Source organism: Pararge aegeria, chromosome 26, assembly GCF_905163445.1.
Source record: "Pararge aegeria chromosome 26, ilParAegt1.1, whole genome shotgun sequence".
Taxonomy (NCBI): domain Eukaryota; kingdom Metazoa; phylum Arthropoda; class Insecta; order Lepidoptera; family Nymphalidae; genus Pararge; species Pararge aegeria.
Window position 1 is genome coordinate 3,281,498 of NC_053205.1, and position 15,419 is coordinate 3,296,916.

At 37.8% G+C, this 15,419-nt stretch overlaps 1 protein-coding gene across 1 annotated transcript in view; it reads right to left on the minus strand.

Moving 5' to 3' along the window:
• Positions 1-2,323: 2,323 nt before the first annotated feature.
• The window catches only part of LOC120635184 (EP300-interacting inhibitor of differentiation 3-like), a 32,701-nt gene continuing 19,605 nt past the window's right edge, over positions 2,324-15,419 (minus strand). Inside the window, exons 2-7 of the mRNA XM_039906118.1 lie at positions 10,721-10,822; positions 9,882-10,000; positions 8,786-8,955; positions 7,203-7,390; positions 2,652-2,767; positions 2,324-2,508 (exon numbers count right to left, since the gene is read on the minus strand). Of these exons, the coding sequence (XP_039762052.1) occupies positions 2,461-2,508; positions 2,652-2,767; positions 7,203-7,390; positions 8,786-8,955; positions 9,882-10,000; positions 10,721-10,822 (743 nt within the window). The 3' untranslated portion in view covers positions 2,324-2,460. The remainder of the gene's footprint in view (positions 2,509-2,651; positions 2,768-7,202; positions 7,391-8,785; positions 8,956-9,881; positions 10,001-10,720; positions 10,823-15,419) is intronic.

Sequence of the window (15,419 nt, forward strand, 5' to 3'; positions counted from 1 at the left end):
TATATATCTTCAGCCTTGAATAATATTTTAAGTTCCTTGGCTGCGCCTACGAAGTTAGTTCCATTATCACTCCAAATTTCTCGGCAGTGGCCATTATCGGAGTACAAATCGCTGGATTACATTCACAATTTCCCGTTTGCGCCATGGTCACGCTTGCACACCTGTTCCTCAGGCCAAACTTCGGATAAGGGAGAACTCTATCTGTAAGTGTAGCTTGGATGAGGGCATTATGACTCACATCATTTTTAAATATTGGATAGAAGCAGGTGTTGACCAACACCCCCGCCCAACGCCAGCCACACACTGTCGCCCGCCGGTCGAATGCATACTAGAGATGGCGGAGCACTGGTGAGGCTGGTGCAAGGTGCGCGGCCCATTCAACCTTAAGAGAGACAGGCTCGACGATACGATCTCGCCCCGGGGAGAACACAAACGCCAACGAACAGACAGACAGACCAACACGAGGGGAACCTACGCACATACAACCCAGCCGCATCTAAGCGTAGCCATAACCCTGTCACCAAGATCATACATGACCCAACTTGAGGCAAGTAGCGTACAAAGCCAAGTATAAAAGCAGATCTTCGCTACTTGCTACAAAAAACCAGAACCGGGAACGACACCATATGCTGCAGCCTTCGTAGGAAAAGTCTTCCTGAACGAAGGAGTGCTAAAGCTATGGTGCCACGATGAACAAGCTCTCTCTCCTGGCTTCAGGAGGTCGTTCCGCGACTGAAGTCGCCGAGGGAGGGCACAGGGCTCATGCTGATAAAGCAGGCCGACATACCCATAAGGGTTAGAGATCGGCACTTTACGTGCCTGATTTCGAAGAGGGGATAGCTAATCTCCAGCAAGTGCTGTCCCTTCAAAAACCCATGGTACAAAGTCTCATCATGGACCCTGTACACCTACAAACGCAGTAAGCCTCCCGGTGTGTTCCTGGTGCTTGGAATACCCACGGAGCAGTTCGATGAACTGTTGTCTCGGGGGAGGAGAGTAGAATACTCCACGGGCTCCATTTACATCCGGTTCTTCGACAGCGAAGGGCTGAGTGATGTACCGCCTAAAAAAACCCCCGAGCCAGAAACAACAATGGAGACGGACACACCGACAACTGACACCACGCTCGGACCCTCCGTTGACACTGTGCTGGAGGAAATCCAGGCAGTGCTAATAGAGCCCGAGGTCACCCACCCACCAATCATGACACCATGGGATAGGGTGGCAGAGACAGACGACACAGACGATGCGCAAACGACTGTCTGTATAACGGACAGTCCCCTGTGCAGGGCATGCATGGAGGCTGATGAAACACCGACTCACGTACTGCTCCAATGTAGAGGAGTAGCAGAACAACGCGCAGCATACCTTGGCTCCCCAGCATCACTCCCTGAAGCACTTGACGACCTGGGCGGCCTGCTAAGCTTCTGGAGTGAGCTCGGCTGGCTGGAGTGACCCAGCGGGGAGCCGTACCAGTGGCACTACGTACAACGGGAGATTCCGGCCAACCAAGTACGGAGACAAGCCCAGAGAGGAGAAGAGGAGAAGAAGAAGCAGGCGTTACTTTGCGGAAGTCCATGATATATTATGAAAATTAAGCTTAATTAGCTATATATTCGCCAAAAGCAGGAGAATCTGTATGGTGTAATTTATAATTTCTTCAATAGGTACCTATCTCTACGCACGTTTCGCTTCGAAACCGGAGCATCCTCAGGAGATGTTGCCTTTACAATGAATAATTGTTACTGTTTGAGTTCAACAATTGACAGTGAATCAACCGCGAATTCACCTATAACATAAATATGCATTACATTTACGCATATTTTTGTTAAATCTCCGAAATCTCCAAATAATTGTTTTATTATTATTATTTTTGAAGTTTCTTATTTTGGCGAGTTAGGGAAAAATTATAGAGTAAATTTTTAATTAGCGCGCGCACACCGTCACAAAAAAGTGACATCCTAAAGTTAGCTATAGTCAACAATTTTGTTTTTCAATAAGAAGTTTCATCCGGGATAATTCTGGTGATTTAATTGATTCAATCGTACAAACAAAAATCCCACATTTTTATGATGAAACTTGGTTTTCCGATAATGAGATAACTAAATGCGTTATATTTATCTTTTCTTATTTTATCTTTCAATGTATTAAATATAAGTTTTTCTATTGTAAGAGTAGTTTTTTTCTACAAACTCAGAATAAGGCGAAGGATGTGAAGGTCATGTTATCGATGTACATATAAGTGAATGTGTTGAGTATTGTACAAGTTTATTACTGTATATGGTATATATGTTATTGATAGTGTCATTAATAAAAAAATAAATAAATAAAAATCCATCTTATTCAGGAAAACATAGACGACAATTTAACAGTTTAAATTTAATAAGGTACTACAATTTATATATAAATAATCACAGTTTTGAATAGCTTTGGTTGTGTTTTTACGAGGAAACTGTGACTTCACCATGTCATTAACGGTTCACGTATACCAAACGCTTGTATGAGATCCTGCAACAAAACAAGAAACTTAAAAAATATTCTACTTTCTGGCGCAACGGTGAGAGCAGGATCGCTGCAAAGTGCGCCAATCGGCCGTCAAATTGCTAGTGTATCGATGATTGGTTGATAATAATGATAGTAAATTAACTCACCTGCCATCTTTCCATGTCCATAGATACGATAAACTGGTTCTCCTCGCGGGTTGGTTCCGCTCGCCGCTTCTTTTCGTCACTAATCCTGGCTAGAAAAGGCAGACCGGTTCTTTGGTCTACAAAAAACATAGTTTCTGAATTATGTCATAATTTAATTGTATTAAATTAAGACTATATATCATATTTTTAGATAATATTTATTGCTTTTTAATAATACTAGCGGACCTGCGCGACTTCGTCCGCGAATGAGTCGACTTAAAAAAATAGTTATATGTCCAATATAAATGAATCCTAGATCGATTTATCGCCCCCGATTTATCCAAGGATTTTCATGAAATTTAGTATAGAGGGGGTATACTAAATTTCATGAAAATCCTTGGAGTTGCATGTTAGAAAATGACATTTTATGTTAAATGAATAAAAAAAATTTTGTTTTGTTTTAAAATGTTTAAAAATGAATCCTAGCTAGATCGATTTATCGCCCCCGAAACCACCTGTATATTAAATTTAATGAAAATCGTTGAAGTCAATTCCGAGATTCCAATTATATATATATATATAGATATATATATATAGTCAAAATCTGTTATAGCGACAATCGAAGGGACTACTCATATTTAGTCGGAAAAACCGATAGTTGTAACAACCGGTAACAGGTATTAATAGAAAAGATAATATGTATGTATATTAATGTAGGAAATTAAACCACATCTTATCAAAATTAAGCTTAATTTGCTATACTCCGCGAAAAGCAGGAGAATCCGTGTGGTATAATTTATAATTTCCTCAATCCTTATACCCCACACCAAAGCTTTAATTTTAAGCTTAATTTTGATAATATATCATGGATTTCCGCAAAGTAACGCCTGCTTCTATCCAAACCACATTTTGTTTACTTCAATACAAACTTATAATATAAAAGAACAATATCATTTTTCCATCATTTTTGTATGCATAAAATCTGTAATTTTAGTTTGTTTGGAATTTTGTAATTCACGTTGGATTTTAATCAGCGTATCGTCACAATTTCCCTGCATGTGTAGCTCTTCATTAAAAAGAACAATCTTTCTTAATACACTAACAGCATTGAGACCGTCAATCAAAGTTGGCACTGTAAATTGTTCTTCCGAGTCTTCCTGTTCTTTTTCATTTTCCTCTTGATCTTCACGTACAATATCAATTTTGGGCTAATTGAGCCAAAGAAATATTGTCGTCTTCATTATCGTCAATCACATTATCTGAGGTTCCTGTTATAAGACTTGTAAGTTCTTTAAAACCTGCATGCCCAAAGCAGTTAGCTATAGTTCTTTGTGAAACTTTTTCCCATGCTTCTGATAACATCAAGATGGCATCAAGAACCATAAAGTTGTTCTGATTATTACTGTCAATGCTTTGTATTAACTTTAACACTTGCAGTCTTCTATAATGAGATTTTAAACATCTTATTACACCCTGGTCAATAGGTTGCAGTACAGATGTAACATTTGGTGGTAAGAACACGAGTTTAGTACACTTCAGATTAGTAACAGCCGGATGAGCAGGACAATTATCAACTAAAAGAAGAATTTTCTTATTGTTTGCGTTTAATTCAGCGTCCCAGTTTCGTAACCATCTTTCAAAAATTTCCGATTCAATTCAATTCAATTCAATTTTATTTATTTGCTGATACAGGTAAATAGGTGTTACAAGAAAAAATATATGCAGATCTTAACTGTACCACGACAAATTGGCATGCAAAATATTTTCAGGGTAGTGTTTAAAATTTTAAATTGTTACTACTAGGTACAATTAAAATATTGGCAACTACAATGATGTTGTCCATGACTTCACATTGTTCTCATACATTACCGGCAGTGAGTGTATGTTTTTAAAGCATCTCGGTTTCTTAGATTTCCCAATAACTAAAAGCTTCCTTTTACAGGATCCTGTCATATTTGCTGCAACCATGATCGTTAGTCTCTTCTTGGGCATTTTTCCTCCCGAACAATTCTCTCCTTTGAATTTTAAAGTCCTGTCTGGTGTCATACTGAAAAAAAGTCCGGTTTCGTCTGCATTATAAATGCGCTCGCATAATGAAGTCCACTTTTGTGTACACCACAACAACTCACCACTCATTTTCCCGCCGACAATGCCATGTCGAGCCCGGAAACGTTGAATCCAACTAGACGAGCAAACAAAATCATCCCCAAAACGTTGAGCAAAATCGTTTGCTTTTTGTTGAAGAATTGGTCCATTTATTGGCACATTATTTGTCCTTTGATATTTAAACCACTTTAACAAATCTTCCTCAATCTTTGTATGCCGCGTTGTTCTGGCTCATTTCATTTTCAAAAAATTCTTGTCGTAAAGGATTTCAATTTTCTCCCTTTCTTTCCAAATGGTTGAAATTGTCGAGTGTGATACACCATATTCTTTTGCCAGGTCTTTGTTTGGAATTCCTCTCTCTAGCTTTGAAATAATACGCGATCTTTCTTCGATATTGATTTGTTTTCTTTTTTGCGACATGTTACAATTTTCACAGTTAACTCAACAATATGTTTTGGGGCGTCTTGTGTAAAGATAAGTAACAAACTGGCATAACAGATATGACGAAGTGGGCCTTGAGGATACGGCATGCATGTGCTTTGTTTCTAAGAATTAGTTTACTTTTACGATAATAGCCATTGACCATTATACTGTGCCAGATGTGGATACTGTTACCTATTCAAATTGTTTACAATACAGCTGAACCGGTCGTTCTACAGATATAATTCTCCGAAAACATTAACCAAATGTGGTCGCTTAATGCGGTATGTCGTAGTAAACAATGTCGTAAAAACCAATGTTTTCCGATAAGGTGGTCATATAGCTTTGATTTTGGTCAATTTAACCGGTATGTTTTATCTAAACGATGTCGCCATAAACGGTTTTGACTGTATATGTATAATTGGAATTTCGGAATTGTTCGATAAATATAACCTAAAATAAAATATGTAAAACTAAATAAAATCTAAAACGTCTTCGAAACCACCGTAGCGAGGCACAGTTCCTAAGATGCTGGCAGCGTTGCCCCTTTGGATGGCCAACCTAATTCTTTGGCCAAAGTTACTGCCCGCTTTTGGATCACCGGTAGACTCGAGATAACGACTTACTCGACTTTTTGATAATTCTTTAAAAAGAGGTCGTGCCTCCGGACCCAAAAAAAAGCAATAAATATATCCTATATTTAACTTTAATTTTAATTTATTTTTCCTAATCAATTAATTATTTTTGTAATAGGTGTAAACGTTTATTCTAAAAAAAAAAAAAACACATAATAAAGTACATACACCACAATTAACTAGGAATTACGAACTCTTAACACAATTGTAGTATAATGTAACGCGTACGTCCTATTGTAAAGACGCTCGCAAGCGGACTGCGGGTGCGGGGGTGGAGTAAGGACTTAAGGAGTTAGTCGGGCAGGCGCACGGGGGGAGGGGGGCGTTGCTATAGCAACGGACCAAGGACACCGCCGCGCCGACCACACGTGCAAAATAATACCTACGCTACGCCTTAAAATTTTAATTTCATTTGATTTAATTCGTAAACTGTTTTATTAATTGATGTACAATGTTGAATATATTATACATATAAGAGATATAGATTATTATTACATCAATATTTTCTTGGTGAGTCATAACAGTGAGTTAGATCACGCGACCGGTTTACGCTGCAGTTTACCGATTCCGTTGGTAAATTTTTTTACGTCCACCCGCATGGTGTAAAATCAAAATTTGTTTTTACTTAAAAACTATGTAGCTACGCAAAAGTTTTATGTGAGATCGTCTATAGTACAAGTTATAATTATAGTATAATTTATTTAAATAAGCGTGAATAAAGTGCTTTCGGAAACTTATTATATCTATTGTTTAGCGTTTGTTACATTTTATTGACAAAATAAAGAAATTTTCAAAACAGTGTGTAACAATGTGTAATGTTTATAAGTAAAACCTGAAATAAATGATTATCATTACCATTATAACATAACGTACATGATTGCATTAACTACATAATTCATTGACCACCAGCCCGTATTGGAGCAGCATGGTGGGTCTATGCTCTAATACCATCTTTCCTATGTGAGACGAGGTCTGTACCCAGCGGTGGGACGCATCAGGCTGCTAATAAAAAATTAATAATAATTGATGGACCGAACAGATGGCCTTTCAGATGATAAATCTAAAAACAAAAAAAAAACACCCGGCTAAGTTTGTTGTGGGCTTCTTCTTAGACCAGGACGCGCTTGGAACCCTCGTAGCTTTAGTTTTAAGTTTACGAATATGGTTATCGCCATCATCTCACTACCGTGTAATTCTCATGTACGCATCAAAAGTGCCACCTATGGTTGAGGTTGTGTTGTGGTTGAGGTGGGTACTTGAATAAAGATATTTTTGACTTTGACTTTAACGTGCCAACTAAGGTTTACGTGTACAGCCTAATGTGCCCGTAATTACCGGATGGGACCACGCCCTTCGGATGGGAACACAACATTTGCCTATAAAAAGGAGAAAAAAGAGAATGCAGACTCACCCAAAGTGACGGACACAAGGCCATCTCTAGCCAAGAACGACACGTTGTAAATGTTCTCAACGGTGCGGGTGAAGCACGTGGGGTCCAGCACCACATGGAAATAACTGACTGGGTCGGACCTGTAGTTCTTCTTAAGGAAGCGAAGCACCTGTTTGACCCTCTCCGAACCCTCGTCAGGCTGTTTAACCCTAGGAAAGGAAATGCGTTTATTCCGAGGATTCATAAGACTGATATTGACGATACTCGAAAGCGACTTAACAATTGCGAGCATGCAGATCTTATACCTCCATTTTTTAAATTAAATTTTTAATGATGTTGCAGTCCAAGATGGCAGCGGGTAAACCTGTTAGGGAGTATGATACTCATATCCCAAATTTGTTTCAACGCTAGATCGTATCGGAATACTAAATCTCTTTTGCTCAAGTCTTTGCCGTAACTAAATAAATTCCCAAATTGCCCCTACCAACTCCTCCAGGGACTTCCACTTCTGTGCTGATCTAGGCCACGTTGCTCATGCCACAATCAACTTCATCTTCTCACCTTTTCCTTCCTCTCCCTTCCATTCTCTTTCCATCCTGCCTGCCTTTGACGACTGGCGCAGTGGGCAGGTACCCCCTGCCTTCTGAATTCAAGGCTGTAAGTTCGATTCCCACAACTGATAACTGTTTGTGTGATGAACATTAATATTTTTCAGTAACTGGGTGTCTGTATCTTTATACTATAACTATTTATGTATATTATTCATAAAAATATTCATCAGTCATCTTAATACCCATAACACAAGCTATGCTTACTTGGGGCTAGATGGCGATGCGTGTATTGTCGTAGTATATTTATTAATTATTTAGCCCTCGGATACCATTCTGTGAAATCTATTGTCCATTTTTCATTTCTTTTCGTTCTGTTTATATTTTTCAATGTATTCTCGTATATATTTATCTGTGCACGATCCCGCTCTATTGCAGCTGGTCCTCTCTATCAGAAATAAGCCTCATCATCATCATCAAATCAACCGATAGACGTCCACTTGTGGACATATCTCTTTGGTAGGGCGTTCCAAACTCCACGATTCCGGGCCACTTGTATCCAGCGGCTCCCCGAGACTCGTTTGATGTCGTCTGTCCACCTGGTTGGTGGTCGACAAACGCTGCGTTTACCGGTGCAGGGTTGTCACTCCAACACCTTGGAACCCCAACGTACATCGGTTCTGCGAGCTTTGTTCCCCGCGCATTGCCACTTCAGCTTCGCGACTCGTTCAGCTATGTCGGTAACTCTAGTTTTTCTACGGATCTCCTCATTTCTGATTCGATCACGTAGAGACACTCCTAACATAGCTCTTTCCATCGCTCGCTGAGCCTTCTTATGAGGCCCATAGAAGTAAGCCTGCCTACAATATAATTTTTTTCTTGTTTTCGCTACTTTATTTCCTGTATAATTTTAAGTTTGCATGATATAAACTATTTCTTCTTCTGCGTCCTGTCTTAAGCCATTTAAGCCTTCTTGTTTTTGATTGTTTTAACTTATAATACTGTAAACAAAACTTCACATAGCCGTGTTACACAGAATTAGACACCAATACTTACGCTACTATTTTCTGAGGGGCCTTCAGATCGCGGGCTCGCTGTCTTTCGACCCTCTTGCGTGGGGCACGGGGTCTCTGCTCCAGGGGAGTGGGGGCAAACGTGCCAAATAGGTACGACACCGAGGGCACTTCGCCCGGGAACATGAAATCCCAGAAGTCTGGATAGTTCTCCTATTAGATTGTAAGTTAATTTCACAATTTTTTACTTGTAAATTTTACGCATAGGAAATTAACAGAAAATTAATACAATAAATAGATCTAATACCATTTATAGGAATAGATAGGAAGAATAAAAGGTCTATACTCCAAGTCGCTAGTGTGGTGCAATAAGTGACGCGCATGTTGAGGTCATCGGTGATCTTAACCACTCGTTTTTATAATAATTAATAAATTAGAAAATATTATACTACGACAATACACACATCTCAATCTAACCCCATAGCAAGCGTAGCTTGTGTCATGGGTACTAAGATGACTAATGAATATTTTTATGAATAATATAATAATACACATGGTTGAAATACCATCAACACGTACGAAGCGTTCTGCTTCTTCCTTTCTGATCCGCACCGCAAAGGCCTGGAATGCCCTCCCATCTTCCGTCTTCCCTGATACCTATAATCTGGGTACCTTCAAATCAAGAATGAATAGGCATCTTCTAGGCAAGCGCGCTTCATCTTAGGCTGCATCATCATTTACCATCAGGTGTGATTGCAGTCAAGCACTTGTCTATATATTTATAAAAAAAAAAAAAACATAAATACTTATAATATACATATAAACACCCAGACACTGAAAAACATTCATGTTCATCACACAAACCCTTTCCAGTTGTGGTAATCGAACCCACGGCCTTGGACAAAAACCAGGGCCCACTGAATTTATACATTTTTTTCATCCGTTAAGTGTCAGTTTACGAATCCCCTACACGATCCCCTATACGATCGGTGTCGTAACTTAAGACGGTCACATAAGAAAGGTTTTTTTGCCTTAAAGAAATTACCAAAATCACAAGGCATACATTAGGCGAAAACTGGCATTAATCGTATTAAATTAACTTTATAATAACAATCATATTTCATAACTGTAGCACTTACAATATGATTGGCGAGTGCGAACTTATCATAGTTGTCAACTTCTCCAGTGACACCCTCGGTGCAGCGCTTCGTGAGCTCGCTGGTGTCTTTCAACACTTTCGAGTGTATGTAATAATCACCTACAAGGTAGGATCGTCATAATCTCATATTTTCCAATGCATAAGTTTAAAGAATACGTTAAAACACCATTTATAACACGAGGCTACCATACAGTTGATGAATTTCTCAATGACAAGGTTACTTGAAAGCATCCGGCTCCGCTTTCATCTCTCACAAAATAGAAGAATTAATGATAAAATGAAAAATCTAAAATTTTAACAGTTGATGTTCAAAAAGAGCAACTGCTGAGGTTTTTGCCGGCTTTTTCTCGGTAGAATCTGCATTCCGAACCGGTGGTGGAGTCACTACAATCAGACAGAATTGACGTTTCAGAATTTTTTTAATTTTTGAAACCATCGGGCTCCGCTTTCGTCTCTCACAAGATGGCTAAGTTTGTTGTGGTTTCTTCTTAGACCAGGGCGCGTTTTAAACATCCCAGATAAGTTTTAAGTAAACGAGTGCAGTTACCACCATCACCAAACATTAGTGTTAACATGTTAAATGTATGAACGATTCATAAGATCCTGTGATAAGGTCTACATGAATAAAACATTTTTGAAATTTCGTCAAAAACGACAATAAGTGTTCGTCCAAAATTTGACCCATACATAAACGATGAATTTAGATTTTGGGGAATGTTCACCTATCGACAATAAATTCCAGTGTCAGTTTCACGTCTACCTAATCCTCTCAAAATAAAAAGAAGGTTAGGGAAGAACTTGTCTTAAATCTAACCTTACCTGTATACAAACTATTGTTGACATTCGGAGCTTCGGACACAACTGTATCAATGATTACATCGAGTCTCTTTAAGTTCTCTTCGGTGTTGACGTTATCTTGCTCTAAAACAAAAAAAAAAACACTATTTATTTCAGATTGTCTTTTTAAAATTCATCGTCAATGAAAAGTATCGTTAACATCTTTTAGTGACAAGTTCACCACACCAAGCTGAGTTAGAAAAACAGCTTAGTACAAAAAACTCAAAATAATGCACTAAAATTTCTGAGTAAACGAAAACCATGTTAGTGCCGCTGTCGGTGCAGATATCCAAGGCCAACGCACATGGTTCCAAATCCAAAATTATAAGGCAAAAGAAGGTTACGCCTTGAACAGTTTCATCTTTATGTGATCATTTAGTCTAAACGTACGAAGCGCTTTTCATCTACGTACCGCTATGGCTTGAACGCTTTTCCGGCATCGGCTTGAAGGCAAGAATTAATAGGCATTTCTTAGGCAAGCGTGCCTCAACTTAGATGGATTGCTTTCCATCAGTCATAATAGTTGTCAAGCTCAAGCTAATCTAGGATAAAAAAAAAGGTTCTACAGTCATCATCGACGGCTAGAATCTAATGAAAGCGGAAGGTAATAAAGAAGTGGCGTGCATTCATTGTACCACCAATTATAACAAATAACATTGCTGGAGAAAAACGGTTGTAGTTGAAATATACACTATTCCTAAATTTATGTGTGACTTGTGCAGTTCATATTTTTTTATATAATGAATTCTTAAGCTATGTTTGTTTTTTTATGATTAGGGTCAGGTTGGGGAAGACCGTCTACAAGGCAAGACCGTCTGAGCGTAATAACTTCCCTTTTTTAATAGCTACGCAACTTTCATTAGCAGTCGGTAAAACAGTATCATAGTTTGGTTCGAATTTGTAATCATAGATGTCGCTAGCAATACTATGGTGGGAGAAAATAAGCAGCCATTTTTTTCGCGTTTTGAAGCAGAGATTAAAAAGTGACACCGTGTTGACGAAAAAATAAAAAAAAAGACTTTCATGATTGAGATTCTTACAACAAAGTGATTGAGTAAGTATTTAATTTGCACTTTTATAAAATTTACGTGTTAGATAGCTCAAAACACCTTTAGTTTTGGCATAATCTGCAGTGGAATATTTATAACCTAAACACTTCCTAGTTGGGAAGATCGTCTGGGTGGCATAAGGCAAGACCGTCATATGCCGGTCTTGCCTTCAGGAAGAGGTCGCCAACCTTTTTTGCAGGAATCATTTTACACACGGACCCGGACCAAACAAAGTACGAAATACGTGTCAGATTCGAAAGGATCTAAACTCCAATCACTAATCTCATATTTATTTTGTAGACAAATAAATAACATTTGTCAATACAAAAAATATGAACAGTATGAATGTTAAAATCATAGTCATTTATTGTCTTAATTTAATTAATTAAATTAATAATTTAAAGAGTTGTTATTCGAGTTTATGTCAAGATCACTGTAACATATTTTTATACAGGAAGGTGAGTTTTACTGATGACTTGTTTTTTTTCCAGTGAGTTCCGCTTGAAATTTAATAATGGTGAGTAACTGTAAGCGCAAAACTGAAAGAGGGTCATACTCGAAAGAAAAATTGAAAGAAGCGGCAGAAGCTGTTAGAAATGGAAGTCTTAGTGGATATAAAGCTTCCCAGCTGTTTAACATTCCCCGGATGACAATAATGGATTGCGTGAACCAAAGAAGAAATAAGTCAAACACTCTGGGAAGAAATACGACCTTAGGTACAGAAGCTGAAACTATGTTGGCTAATGGCCTTAAATTGATGGAAAAACATGGCTTTGGGCTATGCCGGAAGGAACTGTTAGAAACGGTTGGCGAATACGTGCAGAAAAACAAAATCTTTACAAATTTTAAAAATGGGATTCCAGGTCAAGCGTGGTTTGCTGGATTCAAAAACCGCCACAATTTGTCGATCAAAAAACCACAAGCCGTCGAATATGCAAGAAAAAAGGCAATTGATCCATTTATTGTGTACCCGTATTTTGATCTTCTTAAAAATACACTGGAAGAATTAAATTTAAGAGATAAGCCCGAAGCAATTTGGAACATGGATGAGACCAGTTTTTCTAAAGATCCTGAAAAGACAAAAACTGTCGGCGCCAAAGGCCATGCATCCACGAGAGTGTGGAAATGCACGCGGGGAAAAGGCGCCTCCTATGATCATATACAAAGGAAAAAACGTATATGGGACTCGTGGGTATCTCCAGACGCCTATCCAATCACATCCTACGCGGCTACAGACAATGGCTGGATGGAGTCCGAAATATTTGAACAATATTTCATCAAGAATTTTTTGCCCACCATTGAAAATCAACGTCCAATTTTACTTATATACGACGGGCACGCAACTCTTGTCGGATTTAACATAATCATGAAGGCTCGTGAAGCAGGCGTTACAATACTGAAATTGCCTGCGCACACAAGCCATGTATTGCAACCACTGGACGTAGCAGTCATGAAGTCGTTTAAAGACAAGTGGGACAGTTTGCTTGTTAAAGAACAGCGATTAAATGTGGGAGTCCCACTACCAAAAGCAAAATTTGCTCAACTGATAGGAGAAGTTTGGAAGGAAATTGATGGGCAAGTTTTAAAAAGTGGTTTTCGCAAGACAGGAATCTTCCCATACAATGTTGACGAAATTGCAGAAAAGAATTTCGATTCGTTAAAACTTCAACGTTGGCGACAACATTTAGCGACAACTGCTTCTGGAAATTCAGTGACAGCCGCTACAAAAAATTCAGAAACAATCGTTGCAAAAACTCCCAAGAACCTGTTGGTATTGGCTCTCGATATCGCAACAGAAGCTTTACCTGAAAAACCACAAAAAACTACACCAAAAATAAAGATACTGGAAAACAAAATTGTGTCATTTGAAGATCTACTACTGCTAAAAGTAAAAGCTGGTAACAACGAAACAGTAAAACGGCGCAAAATGGCATCAGGTGCCGAAGTGATAACAAATGAAGATGTACTCAAGCGGAAAATTGAACTACAAAGTAAAGTTATCAAAAAAGAAAACAGAGAAAAGAAAATGAATGAAAAGAATATGAAGAAAAAGAAAAGTGACAGTCAAAAGAAAAACGGAAAGAAGACAAGAAATGAAAAGAATATGAAGGAAAAGAATTGTGACAATCAAAAGGAAAACAGACAGAAGAAAATAAATGAACCTAAAGTAAAGAAAAAGAAACGGTCTAAAGTAATAACCCCAGTCACAAGTGTTTCAGACTGTTTTAGTGTATACAGTGATTCCGACGATTGTGAAGATAATTTTCTTTTAAACATGATGGAATCGAAAACAATAAAAGAGACTGAAAATGAGAAAAAGTCAAACAAAACCTGTAACAGTTCTGATAAAGAAAACAAAGTGGGAATGGAAGACAGTGACACAATGAACGAAAACTATTTTGCAATAAATTCTGATAAAGGAAGCAAAGTGGCGATGGAAGGCAGTATCATACCAGAGAAGGGGAACGAGATGGAAAATTCACAAGATGAAAATACTCTTGCAATAAATGATCATGTATTGGTAAGATATTACAGCCGCAAAAAGTGGACATACTATGTGGGATACGTAGAAGATATAAAAGCTGCCGAAGAAGTGCGATACACTATTAGGTTTTACAAGACCGTGAAAAATCCACTTAAATTCGTGTTGACAAAAAAAATTGATTGTGATGATGTACCTTTAGAATCTGTACTTAAAAAAGTACATTTGATGCAAGCGCCGAACAATCCTAAAGAGTTTGTTTTGTCTGATAACGTGGACACCATTTATTTCACTTAAGTGAAGTCTTTTATATTTATTATACACAATTTGAAAAATACTATACACGTCTTTGTACTATACTTATTTAAAGATTTTGTAGAATCATAAATATAAAAAAATACTAATGAAGAATTAGAACAAAACCCTCTTTACAGTTAGATAAAAATACAGGTAAGGTCTTTTTGACAGGTTAGTAAAAATCATTAAGAACAACTTACGAAAATCCTAGTACCTAACAGAATATATAACAATAACCTGATAAAATTATAAGCTGGCAGAAAATTACTTTATCCCCATATATTATTCAATCCCCATATATTTTTAAGACCTTTAAAATGCACTTTAATAGTACTGAATTAATGTTCAAAGTCGCACGGAATTGTGGTTTCCATGTTTGAAAGGTAAGACCGGCATATCTTCTCGGAAAATGTTTACAACCCCTTTTCGTAGCGATATGCCGGTCTTACCCTTCAAATAAAAAAACATGAATTTTACACGACTTTAAAATATATTTTTTCTTTTGAGATGCTATAAATACATAGAATATATCGAGTGACGTGTTAAATGTCAATAGACGGTCTTGCCTTCCATAGCACGGGAAGACCGTCTACACGACGATTTTTAAAAAAGAGGATGTATTTTAACTATGCCATATGATATTGCAATTCATAGAGCACACATTTATTACTGATAATATGTTCCATTACATGGAATGCTAAAGATCGGCCTAGAACTAACGAAATCTTAGTTTTATTGATTTGGGTAACATTTAAAATGAAGTATGCCGGTCTTACCCAACCTGACCCTAAGTCATACTTTTCATGAAGGCATTTAAATTGGTATTCTTCTAGATTTCATATTTTGTATTGAT